General features: G+C 40.7%; 1 protein-coding gene across 5 annotated transcripts in view; it reads right to left on the reverse strand.

The window, feature by feature from the left end:
• The window catches only part of Znf451 (zinc finger protein 451), a 53938-nt gene that overhangs the window by 26962 nt on the left and 5498 nt on the right, over positions 1-21478 (reverse strand). For 4 of the 5 annotated variants that reach the window (XM_021156802.2, XM_021156863.3, XM_021156724.2 and 1 more), the window contains exon 3: positions 16900-16980. In XM_021156802.2, coding sequence (XP_021012461.1) covers positions 16900-16980 — 81 coding nt within the window. Of the gene's footprint in view, positions 1-6718; positions 15212-16899; positions 16981-21478 lie in introns of those variants that run through there. The other variant, XM_021156988.2, reaches the window with a different exon arrangement.

The raw sequence follows: 21478 nt of genomic DNA on the forward strand, positions 1-21478 counted from the left end.
AGTGATGTTACCACCATTCTCTCAAGAAGGCTAAACCCCATTTCTAGGGGTACACAGTGAGGAATGGCCAGTAGACCATTCTGTGCTTCCAGGAGAACACACTGACACTGGAAAACACTGGTTAGAAAGCTGACCAAGAAACCACAGGGAATTCTATTCTGCACTGCAGCACTGCAGTACAGCAGCTATTCCAAGGAACGGAGAAACACGGATACAACTCCTAATTGGTCAGAAAGCTGGGGAAAGAAAACTCTGCATTAGCTTATTAACAACTGAGGTACTTTCCTCCTCACTGTCGACTGGAATGGATTTGGAATGCCCATGGAAACACACCCCTGCACACATGTCTACAACAGTGTTTCCAGCCCTTCCTGTTAGCACTGTTCCTGCCACAATGGACTGTGTATTCAACTTGTGAGCCAAACAAGCCTTTCCTTTAAGTTGCTTTGTTATGACAATGAGAAAAGTAGTGGAGCCCAACCTCAGAAAAAAAAAAAAATGTATAGTAGCAAGGGGTACGAGCAGAACGTGAGTACAGTTCAGAACAGTTCCAAGTTCTTAAATGTCTCCCATAAACCAAAGGTAAAGGGCCACAATTCTTAGGACTGGAAATGTCTGCCCAAATGCTACTGCGATTTAATAAAGCCACAGACACAGAATACAATTCTTGGAATGTAACATACACTGAGGCTCGGTTTGCCATCAGCTTACTAAGGCCATACTAACCCAGCTCTGAATCCACATAATAGTTTTTAGTTCTGTTTGAAACATTAGCAGCTAGAACATATCCAGGACCATCCATCTTGAAATACCATGGTCACTTCGGACTAACTTCTGTGTACTGAAGAGTCCACGTGGACAACAAATGAGAGGGCTCTGTGGAGTGGTGGGGGTAACCCAGGAAACCCTGAGGGGAGATTCTGTGAGGAGTCTCTATAAGCAGGTAGGTAAGCAACAATACACTCCCTCCCCTAGTACTAAGGATTAAACGAAGGCCCCACATGCTAGGCAAGTGCTCCACCATCTAAGCAACAACCACAGCCTCTTTCTTTACTCATTTTGAGACACACTCTCACTATGTTGCCCAAGCTGGCCTCAAATCCTCAATCTTTCTACTTCAGCCTCCTGAGAAACGGGCTTATCTGTATTTTTGATCACTCTGTTTCTTTCATATCCAGAACTCCATAGAACAAAGACCAACAGTACAAAGCCAAGAGGTTAAAGGGCAGACACGTTTAGCTGCTTAGAAATTCTTAGACTTTCTTACATGCTGTTGTTTCTAAGAGGGTCTCCTATAGTATAGGCTAGGCTGACCTCAAATTCCCTATGTAGTCAAGGATGACTCTAAATTCCTGATTCATCTGCCTCCACTTGCCAAGTGCTGGAACTTCAGGTCTGAGCCACCATACCTGGCTTTTCTCTTTTAAACTTGATTAAACATGTACAAAGTATTCTGAGTATCCTAGAAATGGCAATCAATGGACACTAGTTAAACCTGACTATTCTTATTTTTGTCCATGAAGATTAAGCAGATACAGATGCCAGAATAACTTTTAACCTAGTCACCACCTGTAATCCTAGTACTTCAGAGAAAAAGGCAGGAAGACCTAGAATCCAAGACCAGTTTTGCCTACACAGTGAGTCTGACACCAGCACAGGCTATATTAAGAGCCCATGGTAGAGCCAGGCGGTAGTGGTATGTGCCCAGGACTCAGGGGGCTGAGGCAGGCAGATCTCTGAGTTTGAGGGAAGCCTGGTCTACAGAGCAAGTTTCAGGACACTCAGGGCTACAAAGGGAAACCCTATCTTGAAAAAAAAAACCTAAAGAGTAGAGTGTGATCAATTAGCAAGCATACATCTCCAAGTTCACTCAATATCACCAAAACAACAAAAAGTTTATCCTTAGATGTAGCTCTGCAAATCTACAAATGAGGTATAACTTGGGGAGCAAAGAAAGAGGACTCTTTTATGACATCTACATTAAAAATTTAAGCTTTGCAACAAACTACCCACACTATCCTTTTCTTTTTGTTGCAGATCAATAACCTTTCCACCAGAAACCAGTTCAGACTATAAACTTAAATTTTGAATTCTGATGGCAAGAGACTCATTGATAATTACCTCCAATGAAAATTCTACCACTCTGACAAAAATCTCACCAAAAGGTTTATCCAATATAAAGCAATAAGGATTCCCTGGAAAGTATCAGAACCTGCAACTGCTAGAAATTGTGACCTGCTATGTATGTAAACTGTGCAATAAAGTACAAGCATTAAATAGATTAGCCAATGAACTGACACAAACCCTACAGATCACAAGTCATGCTACATTACATTTTAATCTTTGCTATCACATACATTTATGTGAAAATAAACACAAAGGGTAAAATCTAGGAAGGTAGTGGTTCTGTTTGGTGAGTCTCTTCCTTCCCTACTTCCTTATTTTTCTACAAGCAGTACATGCATTAGAATTGGTACCAAACCTACTAATGATCAAGAGTAGATAAAGGCAGAATGTGTTAAAGCTCTCAATCTTTTGTTGTTTGGAAATATCCTTGAGGTAAAATGGTTGGCTACAACTTCCACGTTCAACAGAAGCGTCCAGGGTCTAGGTGTAGGTGCACATGCCTATAGTCCCAGCTACCTGAGAAGTGGTGAGAAGCCTACCTAAGATCATGCTTTAGATACCAACCGGGGCGATACAGGAGGTATATGAAAAAACTAAGAATTAAGATAAGCGACTTACAGATAGAAGGCTGGCTTATTGGCTCATCTTGAGAAAATATTTTCAGTTTTGAGACCAAGTACCATTGTCATTTTAAAGCAAAACCTATTTGGCCAATACCAATTAGTATTATTTTTGTTTACTTAAATGTGTCTTTCTAGTATATGTTTTGTTTTTAAAGAGAATAGTTCCTATTGTGATCTTCTTGTTAAGTCTCCAAATCCTAGCTCCAGTTTAGTAAAAGCATTTTATTCACGTGGAGTAACTGTTGTCTCTGAGGCTTGCTGCCTGTCTGCTAACCCAGACCAAGTCCTGGAATCTTCTACCCTCCATACAATCTTATCTAGGCCTAGAATGTTTTTAGCCTTGACACTCCTGAATAAGCTCATTCTTTCTGAACTCTGGCTGGCTGATTCAACTCAGCTATTCTGGCTCAAAATGCCTCTTTCACACTGATTCAATCTGACTTCTCTCAGCCTCTCTTGAATTGTTCTGCTTTGCTACAAACTAACCCTGACACTGTGTTCTAAATCCTCTGGATAATTCTCATTCTCCGGCTCCTCTCTCTTCACCTGTGTCTAGCTTGTTCTCTCTTTTCTTCAACCTGTCTCTGTACCACTGTCCCAGTAAAACTGCCTCTTTCCCTCCTGTTCTCTCTCACGGTACAGCTCTCTCATAAGTAGCCTCCCCTTCCTCCCTCTTCTCATGAGAGTTGGGTATAGCTTATTCTGGTACATCCTTCTGATTTGTCACTTTGTCTGTATTAACCACCTGACACACAGGAGATTGGGAAGAATCCCTGAAACAAAAGCATCACCAATTTAAAGCCTTCTTCACTACCATTCTAAAGCTCCAAGGTCTGTTTGTAACCCCAAAGTTCTGGGGACAAGAAGGCCCTTTTTGCCCAATTTATGATTTAAGTCTCATCCCAAAGAAACAGTTTGAAAGGCAGCAAGTTTTCTCAAGAATTTTATATCAAATACAGATAAAGCAGGAGATAAACACAATGCAGTACAATATATATTCACGATCCCCAGCAATAATTCTGAAACCAAGAAACCCTCTTTTTACAAAGCCATCTCCCTCACACTCCAGTTGTTCACAAATACAAAGTACACAGATTATCTGCTTTATATATACAACATCAAAAACAAACATGCAGATATACCCCATTCTGTTCTGCATACCACTAAGGAAGCCGGTACCACCAAACCTGTTAAATAAGATCCTATCTGTCGCGTCTTTTGAGTAAAACTGTTAGTATCTATAATTTTTCTAATGACAGACCCTCTTAGCACAGGAAACACGCGTGTATGTTCAGTTTATACAACTTTGGGATTTAAGAAGGAATTTCTAACTATTGTTGAATATGTAAAACTGATAAAGGAGGGTTACTTCTCAGCCCTGAGTGCCACTGTGATGCCTCGAACAGAGACAAGGAGGGATGGGGAGAAAGCAAGCCAGGAAGAAAAGACAGGGAACAGAGTATGCAGGACTAGGCACAGTGACTCATGCCAGTGATTCCCACACTCAGAAGGCTGAAGCAGAAGGACCACTGCCTGGGCTATAGAATGGACCCTGTCTCAAAAAGGTAAAGGCTTGGAATGTATGAACTGGTAAGCTGCTTACCTGCTTATCTGCTTATCTACCATGAACAAAGCCCAGGTTTGAGTCTCAGCACAGCATAAACCCAGCATGATTGCTCATTCTGTTACCCTAGCACTCAAGTGGAAGTGGGAGAATTAAAAAAAAAATCTAGATCATCCTCAGCTATACAATGTGTTCAAAGCCAGCATGGGCTACACGAGATCCTGTATCAGGGAAAAGTAGTAATAAAAAAGAAAAAAAGTGGTTGGGGTTACCAAAATTACCACGAGCACCAGGTTTACAGTTCCTATACACACACAGATGTCAATTACAACAGTCTTACAAATGTTCATTTTCTCCAAGTATACCTGGAAACTTCCTAAGTCAACATTAAGAGATATCAGCCACATGCAGGTGCTCTGAGGAAGGTGCTGGCTGAAGGGACCCTGTGCAGCAGTAGCCACAATGGACAACCACGTTGTTTGTCTCCAGTGCTTTCACTCCAATAGTCCTAAATTCTCTCACAATTTATGCTGCCCTACGCCGGAAAGGCAATGCCAAGATCTTTCTTTGAGCTTAAATTATTTTAGATATCCACCGCAGACAAGAGTATAAATCAATTTCTGGATTACTTCCAAAACCTCCATTGAAACACTACTTTGAGTCATAAGAACCAAAACATTTTCATGCATAACTTACCATTTCTGCAGTTTAACTTTCTCCATATCTGTCCCCTAACAGCTGCTCTTAACCATTCTGAAGCCAGGCACACTCAAGGCCATCTCACCCATGCAGGAGTCAGCTCTTCCCCGTAAAGGAATGTCTGTTTCTCCAGCAGACCAACTACACTGACATCCTGAAAGCTCGCTCAGGTGAGACAGTTGGTAGAAAAGCTGACTCTCCAGCTGGCCTTCTCATCCAACATCACCACAGGTTTCCCTCCGAATTTAGTAGTTTCTCCAGTGCGTTGGCATTTGCCTCGATCAAGAGCACACCTGGTTCTCTTTTGATCTTAGTTCTGAGACAGGGTCCCAGGTGAGGTCATAACCAGCCCTCAGGAAACCCATACCTTTCTTGGCCCTTGCCTGCACACAGTGGGTACGGAAGGCCGAGTACTGGTGGGCTGCCCATGCCCAATGGATGACTTCATACAATGGGAAATGTTTGTAAAGAGCCATTAAGTTGGCCAGGGTGGGGTGGGGGGTAGGGGGTAGGCTCAGAATAGCAGGAGAGAGTTGGGATGAATAGGACCAAGATACATGGCATTCATGTAACAAATCTTTAAAAAAAAAAAAGTATGCATCTGTTTATATCCAATATCATCCTATTCACAGAAAATCTCAGAATGTGGAACACCAAAATTAGTTATAAAAATTAAACCTGCATTGGACTTTAGTGTTTTTCATAGTATCCCAGTTATTACTTTATACTTAGCTGTCCTGGAACTCACTATAAAGACCAGCCTGTGTCTGCCTCCCAGTGCTGGCATGTAAAGGTATGTGTCACCATACCCAGTTGGAACCTTAAAGTAGGGAAACTGAGGCTGAGACAGTAGATGACTTGCTAACACTGAGGTCAACGCCTTTAGTGTCTTAAAAACATCAATCCCCTGCACCATTCTACCTTTGTTTCACTAAACAAAAATGGTACAAAAAAAGCAGGCAGTAAGAATCATGACCAGAACAACCAGCTACGGGAGTGGACTGCGAGTGCCCTGTTGAACAGAAGCCTGGAGCACTTTAAGACCAGCCTTAGTCCAGAAAAAGGCCACCTCAATGGAAGAGTGAGGAAGATGTGGCTCATCTGACAAGGACCAAGTACCAAGAGTACATGTACAGCCATGACAGAAAGAGATTTGTCTACAGAGACATGGCAGCACGTGACCTGAGCCTGGGGGAGTCTACATCAAGATGTGGGTAAAGAATGCTCAGCACACACAGGATACATTCTCTCCTAGCCTTTCTTCCCAGACAGGAAGCTGACAAACTCAACACAATCAAGATCAAGGTGATCCAGCCATTCACAACACACAGAGCTAGCTCAGGACATTAAAGAAATAGTAAGGGGCTGGAGAGACGGCTCAGTGGTTAAGAGTACTGACTGTTCTTCCAGAGGTCCTGAGTTCAATTCCCAGCAACCACATGTGACTCACAACTATCTATAATGGGATCAAATACCCTCTTCAGTCAGGTTTGTCTGAAGAGAGTGACAGTGTACTCATATTCATAAAAATAAATCTTTAAAAAGAAATATCAACACACACAAACACACACAGAGAGAGAATTCTATGCTAAGAATCTGAATGAGGCTATTTACATATTAACTGTATTTTACTTAATAAGGAATGGGCTGCATTCCAAACAGGAAAACTGCCACAACGAAAGAAAAAGTATTTTATTATTGTTGATTTTCTTTCTTTTTTTTTTTTTTTTTCTTCTTGAAACAGCATTTCACTATGTACCCTTGGTTGACCTGGAATAGGCCATGTGGACCAAGCTGGCCACTCAGAGTCATCTACCTGCCTCTGCCTCCAAAATTAAAGGCATGGGCCCCCGTCTCAAAACAAACAAACAAACAAAACAAAACAAAACAAAACAAAAGAAGTTATGGGTGACCACACTTAGCTAGCAATCAAATCTTTTTTCAAACAAGACTTAGAATGCCTGCACTTGAAGCAGGAGGACTCCACAAGTGCCAAGCCAGTCTGGGTGATACAATGAAACCAAACATGAAGACACACCCACCCACCCCACAAACAAAGCAACAAGAATACAACTTGTGTCTTAAAGACTTAGGTCATGTCATTCCGCCACTATTCATGGCAATGTTGCCTCACTAACTGAGAGAGACTGAAATGGTCCACAAGCATGATAGTCACTTAACACATAAATTGCATTTTAAATCCAAGGAGTATGAATCAGCTACTACAGACAAAAGTGGGAGTTCTAACTGTCCCTTCAAAGGGAATGCTGTGACAGCCACTCTTACAGGTAATGAAAGAAAAAAGGCACGAGATATAGTTCATGGGAAAGGACATATGAGAAGCTAGCCTTGAAAAAGAACTAAGAGAGCCTCTAACAGCAACACTTGAGACATTTACAGTAAAAACAAAAGAAACAAATAAACAAAATCACCAAATATACAACATTTACTTTTATTTATACCGAAGAGAGAGGTCAAGGATATCAGACACACTATAATACTGGAAAACAAAGGTCTTCAAAGTTCTAAGACAAACCCGAGAACTCTGACCTCAAAACACCCAAAAAACCACTCCTAAAAAAAAAAAATAGTAAAGCCCTTAAAACCCAAAGATTGGCTAACTTTAAGAAGCAAAATAACAGAGCTAAACTATAAATTAACTTTATGATATTAAATTCAGCCATATTAGTATATACAGAATGCATCTGTGAAGACTACACAATTTAACCCCAGGACTTGGGAAAGTGAAGTGGACTCGTCTTGAATTCAGAGCTGACCTAGACTACAAAGACACTGTATCAAAAGACAAAACCAACAGCAGTGACAACAAAAAATAAATAAATAAAAAATACCTTGAACTATGAAAATGCCATTAAATGAGATATTAAAAAATAATTAGCCAGGCGGTGGTGGCGCATGCCTTTCATCCCAGCACTTGGGAGGCAGAGGCAGGTGGATTTCTGAGTTCGAGGTCAGCCTGGTCTACAAAGTGAGTTCTAGGACAGCTAGGGCTACACAGAGAAACCCTGTCTCGAAAAACAAACAAACAACAACAAAAGTTCAATAATCAGGGATCACCTCTGAGACTGGACTGGCTATAAGATTTTTTCTTTCTTTCCTTTTTGAGACAAGGTCTCATGTAGACCATAAGAACCAGGAATCTGATGTATAGCTAAGGATGGCACCCTGCACCTACATCCTAATTGCTGCGTTTACAGACATATATCACCATTACTGGTTATGCCTTGAGCCCAGGGCTTTCTGCCACATTAGGCAAGTATTATCCCCTCTGAGGTATATTCCCAGCCCCTGTATATTTTTAAGGATTTTAGGGAAAACTAAAAACATTCTTATCACAAATGCTTATGACTACTAAACATACAACTTAAATGACATTTCAATAGGACATAGTGGCTCACACTTGAAATTCCAGCATTTAGGAACCAATAGGATTGGTGGGATGGTTGGGAAAGAGGAGGGGGTGGTGATGAGGAAGAGAGGGAGAGGGAAACTTGAACAAGCAAGAAAGGAAGAGACGGGGAAATGGCTCAATAGGTAAAGTGCTTGCCACATAAGTATGAGGACCCAAGTACTGCAATACCCAGGTAAAATACGGGGCCCAGCACTATGATCTGTCATCCAGTATGATGGGGGCCCAGCAGGTAATTCCTGGATCCCCCTGGCTAACCAGTCTAGCCACCAACCCTGTGAACTCACTGTTCAGTAAAAGACCCTGTCTTAAACAAACAAACAAGCAAACAAACAAAAAAACATGCCAAGTATATAAAGAATTCACCTGACATTAACCTCTGGTCTCCACATGCTATGTACACACACTACACAGACATTTACCGCTCCTAACACACACACACACACACACACACACACACACACACACACACACACACACCATTTCAGTTAAGTACATAGTGGTAGAATGAAAAATATCAACATCCATGAGACTAAGGGAAAAATGAGACTTCCTTTTGGAAAGAGATTCTTGGGAAAGACAGATCAAAATCACAAACCCTCACCAAGAGGACAGTACTAAAAGCCCAGCATGGTGCCACAGTCCTGAAGTCCCTGGCCCCAGGAGGAGACATGAAAACCAAGTTTGGGGCAGCTTGAGCAGCCACAACTGAACTGTGAGCACCTCTCTAGCCTACAGGGAATGAACACAAGCTCCAGCACTAAGATCTCAAAGCTCCACATGTTACAAAAGTGCATTATAGTAAGGTAAAATAAATAATGACACGGGAGTACAAAAATGGGACTCCAATAATAAGAGAAAAAGGATTTAATAAAACAGCATTCTCAAAAATCATTCAGGAAGGGAAACTCCATACACTTTAATGGTTTATAAAACTTGTTAAATATGAAAAGAAAGGTTTGCATTCAATACAGTAATCAACATTTACTTACTGGTAACTTCCTCCTTTAAAATTTAAGTGAAAAGAAATGACTAGTTTGTATGCCCACTAAAAACCATACAGAATCAATCTGACCAATTGAATGACATGCATAAGATGTACCCACAGTGACAATCAGGTATTAGTCTAGCCACCAACATTAAGTACATAAGGGTAAATTTCAAAAAACAGGAACTAGACAGTGCAAGACTGGGGCAAAATATGCCTCACATTAAAGGAAAAGGTTTTTTGTTATTGCAATCTTCTACTTCTAAAGAGATCTAACACATAATTTCAAGCCTTCAGCAGAATCCCAATTAACTTCAAGAACAATGAATGTGCTGCTAACCTCTATGTTCAACCTTATCGGTATCCAATCCTATAGAGAGAGGGAATTCTGGACTCTGTCTTTTCAACATCCTTGCTTACAATACCTGAGAGGTATATATCCTGGATGTATCAGGCCCTTAAGGACACTACAATCAGGTCACTTAGGTATAATGCAGTAAAGTAGCCTGAAAGAGTATATGCTGCCCTCAAAATGGCATTTTGAAGGCTAAGTAAATAAATGCAATTATACTGATAAAGAAGCTGCCAGTTTAAAAAGGAAAACAAAAGTAATTATACTGATAAGGAAGCTGCCACAGACTACTATTTATAATCTATAGTGCCACCAACTTCAGTGTTTTAATGTCCTTGCTTCTACTGTCCCAGGAAACACATCCATTTAGCAGATAGAAGTAGTGTTGCTATGGCTATAAACAAAGTTAGATATGAGACAGATGACTCAGTCAGAAAAATCTCAAACATGCAAAGAAAAAAAGAACTACTTTTATGTCTAGAAAACAGAACCAACTACTAAAACCTAAAGAACTTCTGTGATGTTAAGAGGGAAATTTATTTTATAACCTTCTGAAATTAGTAATAGTGTTATAAAGAAAACAAGTTAGCATTAAGGAGTACATTTAAATAGTGCAATTGTACAGGTAATAAAGATAATAAACTAAGAGTAAATCACTGTACAAACGTCACATAAATACCACATCAAAGGTTAGGTCTTAAACATAAGAGTAAAATTTAAAAAGGCACTTTATATAACAATAAACGGAAATAGTATTTCTCTATATATAATAACTACAAAAAAAAATCACATCGTCTCCAAATACATATTATATCTAGTCAAGAAATGACACTTTGAATGAAAGGGAAAAACCAAATCATTAAATGAACTCTTCAAGAAAAAGCAAGTGGTAGTCTCACTCAAAAGTCAACCTAACAGGAATTCTGATGCAGGCTCTGCACACGGCAGACACAATCTAAATATCCATCTGGGTAAATCTCAATGCTATCTTCATCTACTGGGGTGTCTACTGGGGCGTCTCACTAGACCAAGTACCAACTTTTACCTTTACACCATCATCATTCAAGTATGCCAGATTAAAGAGAGAAACAGGTGAAGGATACTGGAAAACTACCGAGCGAGCTACACACTCCTACACTACCACACTGTCCACACCAGCTCAGCCGCCAAGCACTGCTATTAGGTTGTCTGACTCATCACCAATTTGGTGATTTCCCGACATTTTTCACTTTGAGAAAAACGCAATTCTTTGGAGTTGCTTGGGTTTATCAATTGGTGGTCAAGCAATGTTACTTTTACTTCATTAATGAACAACATAAACATCTAAGACGAGAGTAGTGCTGTCTTGAAAATACTTAAGAGCTGTACAATAATGTCAAAATTATTAAAGTGCTAAATTTTCTGTGCTTTTTTGTTGCCGTTTACTATAAAGCGGGGATTGATACAAATAAATTAGTGGGCGTGCCAAAACAGTTTCAGAAAGCACATCTCCAAGCATTATTTTGTTTTGTTTTTAAACAACAAGAATATCTCATAAATCATGTGATATGTAGCATCTAATTCAGGGCAAGATGGAAAAGAACAAATGAGCTGAAGCAGGCCCAATGCTGCACAAAGACACGTGCAAACTTGCCCCAGTAAAGTCTGGGTGGTTAGCCCTTTCTCAGAGGAAACCTGCACTGCTACAGTTATGGGCTAAAGTCTACTACCCCATTGTATAGCACTGAATACAAGCTACAAAAGTCTGTTTATCTGGAGTTTGTTTGAGAGACATTTTAGAGACCCCCTTGTAGGAACCTAAGAAAGTCAAAGTAAAATTTTGTGGACAATATTAACTTATTAAGTAAATATTAACTCTAGATACAATTCAGTTATATCTGCTAAACAATCTTGATAAACTAGTTCAGGTTTGGTCTACAAATAAAACAAACAGGACTAATACAGACCCTAAAATTATCTGACAAAGTAACATCTTCCAAGGTGGGAACCTCGTGCCTTCAATCTATATGGCACAAATGAAAAGCAGCAGCCTGGCCTAGAAGCACACGCCTTTACTTCCAGCAGTCAGAAGCCAAACAGAGACAAGCAGATCTCTATGGGTTCAAGGCCAGCCTGGTCTACTAATCAAGTTCCGGGCCTGCTCGGCATATGTGGTAAGAGCCTGTCTCAAAAACAAAAAAGAAGAAATGGAGGTTAAGTAGGCTGCTGAATATGTGTAGGAAAGTAGGAAGGGTTTTCTAATGAATTACAAAGCGTGAGCATCACAGAAAAGGTCATCCACTATGATAAACAGGAGCCACATAAACCCTTAAGACAATGCTATATTCCATTAATAGTATACCTAAAACATTTTGATCAAGCAGATTAAAAATTAAGAAAAAGCAGATGTTTGATCAATTTGTGACCAAGAGGTCACAGAATTAACATCTGTGAAACAATTATTTTTTGGCTGCCAAGTTACATTAGGTTAAGCGTTCAGACCCCCCTCAAACTTGACAATTTTCTCTACTTTAAGTCATGCTGCGAAGACAGGGACATAGGGGCTGGTATATCATACAGCCATTGCCTTGAGATTAAAGAGATGATACTGTGGGACATTAATATAACTGAGGTATCTGCTGCCAGCTCCGAAAAGAGAGTTATTATTTGGGAGCAAAATGTTAAGTCATCTCAGAGAGAGTCTGATTAGATTCCATGACAAATTAACCACTTAACCAAGAGCGTGTCACTGAAGTCTTGATTCCAGCCTTTTAAGAACTCAATAAAAAGTATTATTTAGATATTCAGAAACGCTGTGTATCTTGAAAACACCCAGCCACGCTTTATATCTCAAGGATTTCACAACGACGACTAGACTAATGGCATCCCTCTATTTCAAGAGAGATCAGATTGTCAGGCATGTTTGAAATTCTTGCTCTTAAAGAGTTCACATTTGCATGCCTGGATGATAGAAATATCCTGTATTTCCAGGGCCACGATGATACATTTGTCTGTTGTGAGAATGTGATACACTATCAAGCTCAAACGAACCAACTGCTTAGAAGACAGGTTTAAGAAGGCCATCTCAATGAAAGGCCCACATCAGAGAGACTTCTATGCCTGAGTCTCACAGGTGGTTCATATGAGAGCTTGGTAAGTCAAAGACTAGTAGAACTGATGACAACAAGAGCTATCTCACATGCAGCGTTATGAGTATCACGTGACCGTGTGGTAGCCCATCATAGTCAAGATGAAGACAGTTTATCTTTTCTACAGTGATGTTACAGGTATCTTTTTTCCATATTTTTTCCAGATTGAGTCCAAAAGTAGACCTGTGACATTTAGTCATCCCAGTTATAGTATGGATTTGGCAAAAGTTTTAATGAATTCCAGCAGACACATAGCTTCAAGACTAATTCTGAAGTCTCACAGAGCTTGCTAATAGTATGGACTATGGTGAGCTAATCGTCTTAACATAGGGACTGTATGTAACAGATCTGTCATTTTTGGATGACCCATCAAGCTGAAGCCTGACATTCTCAGAAGCAATGATGACCTTAAATGAAGGTTTTACACTTCGGTCTTAGTAAACACTGATCTAGTAGCAAATTGTTTCCAGATCCAAAACTTTGCTAGTCCTCAGTTTACCAATAAGAGTTTCCTGAGGCATGAATCTATGTATTTTTTTAAAATTCCAGACGATTCCTGAGTAACCTTCTCTGGACTTAGTTTGGACCAAAAATACTGTGTAAACCTCTATCCAACACTCCTTAGAACAAAGTCTCCATTTGGCCAATAAAGCTTAAGTCTTTTTATAGATACTTCATTCTAAAGTCTAGAACTCAACCGTCAGCTGTGATGGACTGGTTGTTTTTGAGATGACCTTCAGCCTGGGGGAAGAACGGGTAAATTGGACCTTGGAAGGCTAATCTGCTAAACATCCAGGGTCAGAGTGTTAGTTCTTATACCCATGGCGTTCTGGGGAGTCTCCCTTTTTTCTGTATCTATAGGGGTGATTCCGGGGTTTGTACCAATCCCCTTTGGAGTACCCTCTGTTGTGATAATGTGCTTTCTGATCATGACTATAAAAGTACCGATGCTGAGTATAGTATTTATTGTGATCCTTATATTCATTTTCTTTAATACTATTGTCTTCTGCAACAATAGCATTCACATCTTGTCCAAAAAGAGATGTACCATCAAAGGGCAAGTGTAAGATCTTCTCCTGGGTTTTCTTAGTGAGAGATGTTAGTCGGAGCCAGGCCTGTCTTCTATAATCTACTGCCATGGCCATAACTCTGACTACAGAGTCCATTATGTCCCTAGTGGTACAGAGCTGCCAAAGTCCTGCATCCATGCCATCAGATATTATACACCTTGCTTTCCCACGATCAAACTCCGGGTCGTGAACCAGATCTTCCATGTCTTCCCAGAGTTTACGTTGATACTGAGTCATATAGGCCATGTAGCTAGCAGCCCGGGCTGCAATGGAAGCAGCATGGTAGAACCTGCAACCCATGACCTCCATTTCTTTTGAGGTAGAGTCTAAAGGAGATGTTGTGTTTCCTCTTTTGCTATGTTCTAATACATCTATGATGGGTCCCTCAGCTGGTGGATTTGGCTGGAAAGGAGATGTGTCCTTGGCCACAGGATAAACCCTGTGTCCCATGAAGGAAGAAGGATGGCAATCAGCAGGGTCTTTAAAAACTTCAGTGGTGGCAATTCTCAAAAGTGGATGCAGTGGAGGAACCAAGCGTTTTTTAGAGGTCATCCAATCAGGCTTGCCCTCACAGGTTTCTGCTTCAGACTGGAACGTCACCCTCTTTATAACACCCCTTTGTTCCATTCTCTTCAAAAGACCAGTAAAACTAGACTGCATGGGGTCAGGTGGCTGCCCTTTGTCATCAGCTGACGGAGATTTGCAGTCAGACTCCTCTTCAACTGTGGATAAACTGTCCTCCTTAGAGCTGGAGATATCCCAAGGAACTGACGAGCTCTCACTTGGCCTAGAATGATGAAATCTAAAACAACTCCTGGACTGCAGATCACGTATGACTCGGGACATCTCAGCCACTTGTGTCTGGAGATACAGGATGGCATCCTGTCCACTCTGTGAAGCTGAAGACATCGTGCCAGGTAAATCCTCTTTAACCTCAGAAAAAGCCAATGATTCCTGGGAGCCCAGAAGTGATGCTGAAGGCAGAGTCTGATTACTTTGTGGTTTAAGTGTCTCTTTTTCAGAGACACTAACATCAGAATTATTGTGATCATTTTTCTGGTTCTCCAATGGGTTCTCAACAGAAGAAGGTTGAGAAACTATCCTTTGTGGGCTGTTGGCACAACTCCCAGAGGAGGAGCTGCTGTCTCCAATGGGAAGAGGAACACTGCAGCTAGAGCACATTTCTGGGCGATGATTCTCAGAGGATGGCACTTTAGATTCAGGCATTCTCTGGGTTATCCACATGAACAAGAAAACCAAGGAAGAAAAAAAATATGCTTTTAATATGTTAACTTTCAAGTGCAGAGATGCATGTCCAGTAAGTAGAATTCAAATTTTATATTATTATACATAAGAAAGGCAGAAACAATCCACTATAGGTCGGCCAAAGATAAGAGAAGTCAAATACACAGGATTTACTACCCTCAACCCCATAAAAACTATAGGCATTAATTTTGGACTCTGTCTATTAAAAAATTATGACTAAAAATAAGATCATTTAGGGACTGGGGAGATGATCCATATGTAAAGTGTTTGTCGCGCAAATATGAAGACCTCAGTTTAGATCCCCAGTACCCAAATAAAAGCTAAGCACACAACTGCAAATCTGTATCTAGCACTGGGGAGATGGACAAAGGCAAACCCCAAAATGCACTGGGCCTAGTCAATCAGTGAGCTCCAGGTTCAATGAGAGCTCTTCAAAAATAAAGTAAGGTAAAGAACAACTGAAGACCGCTGATGTCAGCTTGTAGCCCTCACATGCTTGCTCACATGTACACCTGCACATACCTGCACACACACACACACACCACACAAACAAACTTCAGTTCAAAGTCGTCCTATCCTAGTCTGCTGCCTGATCCTAGACTACAGTAAGATGCTAAGGTGAGGCTACTGTAATAACAACTAACAAAAGAAAAGACCTACTCAATATAGAAAGAGCAGCAAATGGAGGAAAATGAGAGCAGAGAACATGAATAAAGTCCTACTGAAATGAAATGGAAAAAAAAAACTTTTACAACTCCTTCAGTTAGGGCCATTTTACACTTCTTTAAATATTGTTATTAACTGTCCATGAATAAACTTCTAGTCGTACCTATCTGCTTCACATTTTGTTGTTAATGAACTTCCGTATTTGTTACTTTATTTCATCCTCACAACAACCCTGTGAGGTAGGACTTATTTTCTTTTGAACTGCAAAAACAAAATGAAGCAGCACAGCCTTGAGCTAAGACAGTGAGGGGTAAGTCTCACACTGAGGCACGCTGATTACACATCCAAGTCTCAAGTCCCATAGCATGGAACAACAAGAAGGTTCCTGGGCACCATGAGCAAGAGCCAGGAGCTCTCTGATCTATCAAGAAAAGTCCACCAGTAGAAACGTGTGTCAAGTCAGGAACAAATGGAAACCAACCCTGCCACAAAGGGTTCAAGGAATTCAACTCCCACAGTAAGGAGTAAGTCAGATGCATGGGTTCTAAGAATGGAAAGGGAAAAGGCCAAAAGTCACTGCTCAGCTGAAGGCTCCACACTCCTCTTCCTAAAGGATCTTCACACACTCTTTCTCTCAAGATACATTTTCTGTGGCCACAAGTTCAAAAGGTTAAAAAAAAAAAAAAAATCAGTTCTACAGGTACCAAATGAGTTATAGGAAAGAGGGAAGCTTGTACTTTTTATCATATTCCCTTTAATCAGTTATTACTTTCCATTGCTTATATTTAAGTAAAATATAAGTAAAAGCTGCTAGAGGTATAAGACTCGTGGAGCTATTTCTGCTGGCCCATCCTAAAGAGCAGTGAGCATTCTTTAGAGCAGCTGTGCTCTTAAGCACACCATTACAGCTTTCCTCCATCTCAGAACACTATAGGCCTCTTAACTGACACCACAGAAAAAGATGAAATCAAATGAAATGTACTTACATCACTGTGAGAGGTACTAGGCTCTTCATCATCACTGCTGACTAGATCAATATATTCCAGAACGGGTCTTAACGGTCCTTCCTATGAAAGAAATTGAGGAAATTCAAATCATGAACATCATTAAACCAAACCATCATTGTAAACAATGTTCTTTGTTGGGATTGGCTCCAAGAAGGAAGACATACAAGCAGCAAGGGGAAAAAACAAAAAACAAAAGAACACAAACAAAAGTAAACTATTCAGAATACAAATAATGTTTAAAAAGCTGACTAAGTCAGGCATGGTGCATGTAGTGCTAAGTAGTTTAGTAGCTGAGGCAGGAGGACTACAAGTTCAAGACCAGCTGGGCTATTGCACAGCAAGTACCAGACCACCCTGGCCTGCAATCAACAAAAATCTTTAAAAAGAAAAAAAAAAAAGTTACATCCCAACCCCTAGGGACACAAATACTATGACCCAGTGCATTTCAACAAAGATGTAACAACAGTTTGTTAAGATATACAAATTTGTGAATAGCAGAGTATATAGATCAAAACTTGGAGATCTTTGACCAATAACTAGCTTCATCTCCCAAAACTTAAGAGTAAAACATCAAACTCAGATTATTCTCCAATCTTCTTCCTAGTCTTACATCAGGCTTAAAAGCTCAGCTCTCATTCTACAAACAAAGGAGAATTAATAACATTATGACAAGAATAACTATTAATATAGGAATACCACAGAAGGTTATGAAACCTGGGAAAGCGAGATGTATAATGGGTACAGACTCATGGTACAGTACAACTAACACGGGTGGTAGTAAGAGACTCATGGTACAGTACAACTAACACGGGTGGTAGTAAGAGACTCATGGTACAGTACAACTAACACGGGTGGTAGTAAGAGACTTATGGTACAGTACAACTAACACGGGTGGTAAGAGACTCATGGTACAGTACAACTAACACGGGTGGTAAGAGACTCATGGTACAGTACAACTAACACGGGTGGTAGTAAGAGACTCATGGTACAGTACAACTAACACGGGTGGTAGTAAGAGACTCATGGTACAGTACAACTAACACGGGTGGTAGTAAGAGACTCATGGTACAGTACAACTAACACGGGTGGTAGTAAGAGACTCATGGTACAGTACAACTAACACGGGTGGTAGTAAGAGACTCATGGTACAGTACAACTAACACGGGTGGTAGTAAGAGACTCATGGTAAAGTACAACTAACACGGGTGGTAGTAAGAGACTCATGGTAAAGTACAACTAACACGGGTGGTAGTAAGAGACTCATGGTACAGTACAACTAACACGGGTGGTAGTAAGAGACTCATGGTACAGTACAACTAACACGGGTGGTAGTAAGAGACTCATGGTACAGTACAACTAACACGGGTGGTAGTAAGAGACTCATGGTAAAGTACAACTAACACGGGTGGTAGTAAGAGACTCATGGTACAGCACAACTAACACGGGTGGTAGTAAGAGACTCATGGTACAGCACAACTAACACGGGTGGTAGTAAGAGACTCATGGTACAGCACAACTAACACGGGTGGTAGTAAGAGACTCATGGTACAGTACAACTAACACGGGTGGTAGTAAGAGACTCATGGTACAGTACAACTAACACGGGTGGTAGTAAGAGACTCATGGTACAGTACAACTAACACGGGTGGTAGTAAGAGACTCATGGTACAGTACAACTAACACGGGTGGTAGTAAGAGACTCATGGTACAGTACAACTAACACGCGTGGTAGTAAGAGACTCATGGTACAGTACAACTAACACGGGTGGTAGTAAGAGACTCATGGTACAGTACAACTAACACGGGTGGTAGTAAGAGACTCATGGTACAGTACAACTAACACGGGTGGTAGTAAGAGGGAAGTGCACCTGAGACAATCGAGGCCCAACAGAAAAAAAATGAGCAATCTCATCCCAAAGAACCAAAGCCAAACAAAACACTAAATCAAGGAATCAAAGAAGCTCAAGTAACTAGAAATACACTTGTATAGAGCACCACTGCTATACAAGATACCTGGCCAACAAACTGGACATGCAAGCCTGTAACATTTGGGTGAGATCTTGAGAGTTGCCCCCCCCCAACTACTGCTACGTGTGGGCAAAAGCACTGCGCACCAAGACTAGACAGACGGTAAGTTACTTACTAAGTATAATCTGTAATGCTGTTTGAAGGAGAAATGCTAAATAAAGCAGCGAGCACATAAACCATATAGAAAAAAAAGGCAAAAAGAGCAAAGTGAAAACAGAAATGAAACAACAACAAAAACTCCCTCTAAAATCTAAGGTATGACCAAAATATGCCTGGTTGTCAGCACTGGTGGTAAGCAAAGAAGTTCAAGGTCAGGCTGGGGTATGGAGTGAGACCTTGTCTTAAAATGGTAAAATCCAGTATATTGGAAACAAAAGTGGGGCAGGCACAACAGAGAAAGCACCTCTGATGTTAAAGTTTCCTAGAATGGAGAAGGATGGCTATTAGAGACAGAAGATCGTCTAGCTCATGATTCTCTTCTTCCAGATAGCCTGGTTCTCTCTTAGGTTTTAACAAACCAGAAACTACCATCCTTCTGGATAGTGAGCCAGACATTCAGATAAAACCAGTGAGCAAAACTCTGAGACCATGAAATGTACTTAAGGAATTGGGATTTTTTGCTCAAGCTGTTAAGATGAAAGTTCAAGAGGAAAAGAAACAAAGAAAAATAGCAAAAATCAGATGGTCAACAGAGACACATGTAGCATCTACTTTAAAACTAAAACCTACCCTTGGTTCTGACACTTTTCCATCACACAGTCAAGCAGCAGAAAAGATGAAAATGTAACTGCTTTTACCATTGGTATAATCACAATAATTTGGATTCCTCAAACAATGTTACTTACAAACTTGTTAAAATATATTATTGTTTTTTACTTTGTTGGTTTCTTTGTTTCGTTTTGTTTTTTTCCGAGACAGGGTTTCTCTATGTAGCCCTGGCTGTCCTGGAACTCACTTTGTAGACCAGGCTGGCCTCGAACTCAGAAATCCGCCTGCCTCTGCCTCCCAAGTGCTGGGATTAAAGGCGTGGGCCACCACCACCCGGCTGGTTTCTTTGTTTCTAACATATGGTCTATGTAGCCTGGCCTGGCCTGGCCTAGAACTTCTTTATGCAGCCCATTCTGGTCTCAAATTCACAGTTGTCCTCTGCCACCAGAAACCACAGGCATTACAGTGTCATCTAGTCTGGTCTTTAGAAACTTAACACTATACATGAAATAGTAAATCAAGAAAGTCCCCAGAGGCAGGGCCAGAATTTCCATAGAGTGAGTAATGAAAACGGAAATTAGTCTTGGCATACACTTATAAGCCCAGCCCTGGAGAGACAGGATAGTTAGTTCTAGGCTGGCCAACTTACAATATTTAGATAACTGCAGACTAGCTGGATACTACAGAACCATCTCAAGAGGAAAAAAAAAAAGCAAAAAGCAAAAAACTGTGCGTGAGCTACACAGGCCTTTAAGACAAGTTCAATGCCAGGACTAAAGAGCAGCCTGCAAAGGACTGGTGGTGTCGCCTGGTAGTAGAGTGCTCTACGTGCACAAGGCCAAGACCCAGTACTAGGGAAAAAGTGTGGTGCTACACATCTATAATCCCAACATCCAGCAGGCAGAGGCAAGGGGCACCAAGACCAGCCCTGGCAAAATGCTAGCTCAAATATAAAGAATTGAACAAATTTTTAAAATATAATTAAATATATATAGGATGGCCATGAATATAAACAGATAAAGCAAGACTACCAGAACTTTGCTACTCAATCATTTCACTGACATGCAATTGCTGTTGAATTACAAAAATAATCTCATAGAATTTATAGTAATTAAGACAAAAGTGAACAATAACCAGGACAGGAGAAAACAAAATAAAGGTGAATTTTTTTTTACTGATTTACAAGTATCAAAATGATACAAGAAAAATGTGCTATGACTTTTGATTTTTACTTGACAGGACTGGAAGCCCCACCCCTCCTCTGAGCAGCAGTACTCCACGGGCTGGTAAAGGGAGCAGCATTTACCACTCTCTGCTTCCTGCCTGTGGACACACTTCTCCATAACTGTGAGCTAAAATAAAACCTTCATTCTAGAAGCTGCTTCTTGCCAAGTATTTGGCCTCAGCAATGAGAACATAATTCATACAGAGGACTTTAGAAAATGAGAAGAGCCAGGCAGTGGTGGTGCACGCCTTTAATCCCAGCACTTGGGAGGCAGAGGGAGGCGGATTTCTGAGTTTGAGCCCAGCCTGGTCTACAGAATGAGTTCCAGACAGTGAGAAACCCTGCCCCAAAAAACCAAAAAATAAAAAGAAAGAAAATGAGAAGAAAAGTACTTATGAGCATGCCAAAAGAACACACAGCGTACACTCTCAACAAGTTTTCACTGCAGATACACCAATGCAGTAATCCTCCTGCCTCAGACTCCTAAAGGCTGATTTACAGGTATGTACCACAACATCCTGGCTTGGTTTTTGTCTTCAGATAGGATCTCACTCCCTACCATACTGAGGCTGACCAGGAATTCTCGGTGTATTGTTT

Source organism: Mus caroli, unplaced genomic scaffold (genome assembly GCF_978045245.1).
Source record: "Mus caroli unplaced genomic scaffold, Mus_caroli_1 scaffold_1, whole genome shotgun sequence".
Taxonomy (NCBI): Eukaryota; Metazoa; Chordata; class Mammalia; order Rodentia; family Muridae; genus Mus; species Mus caroli.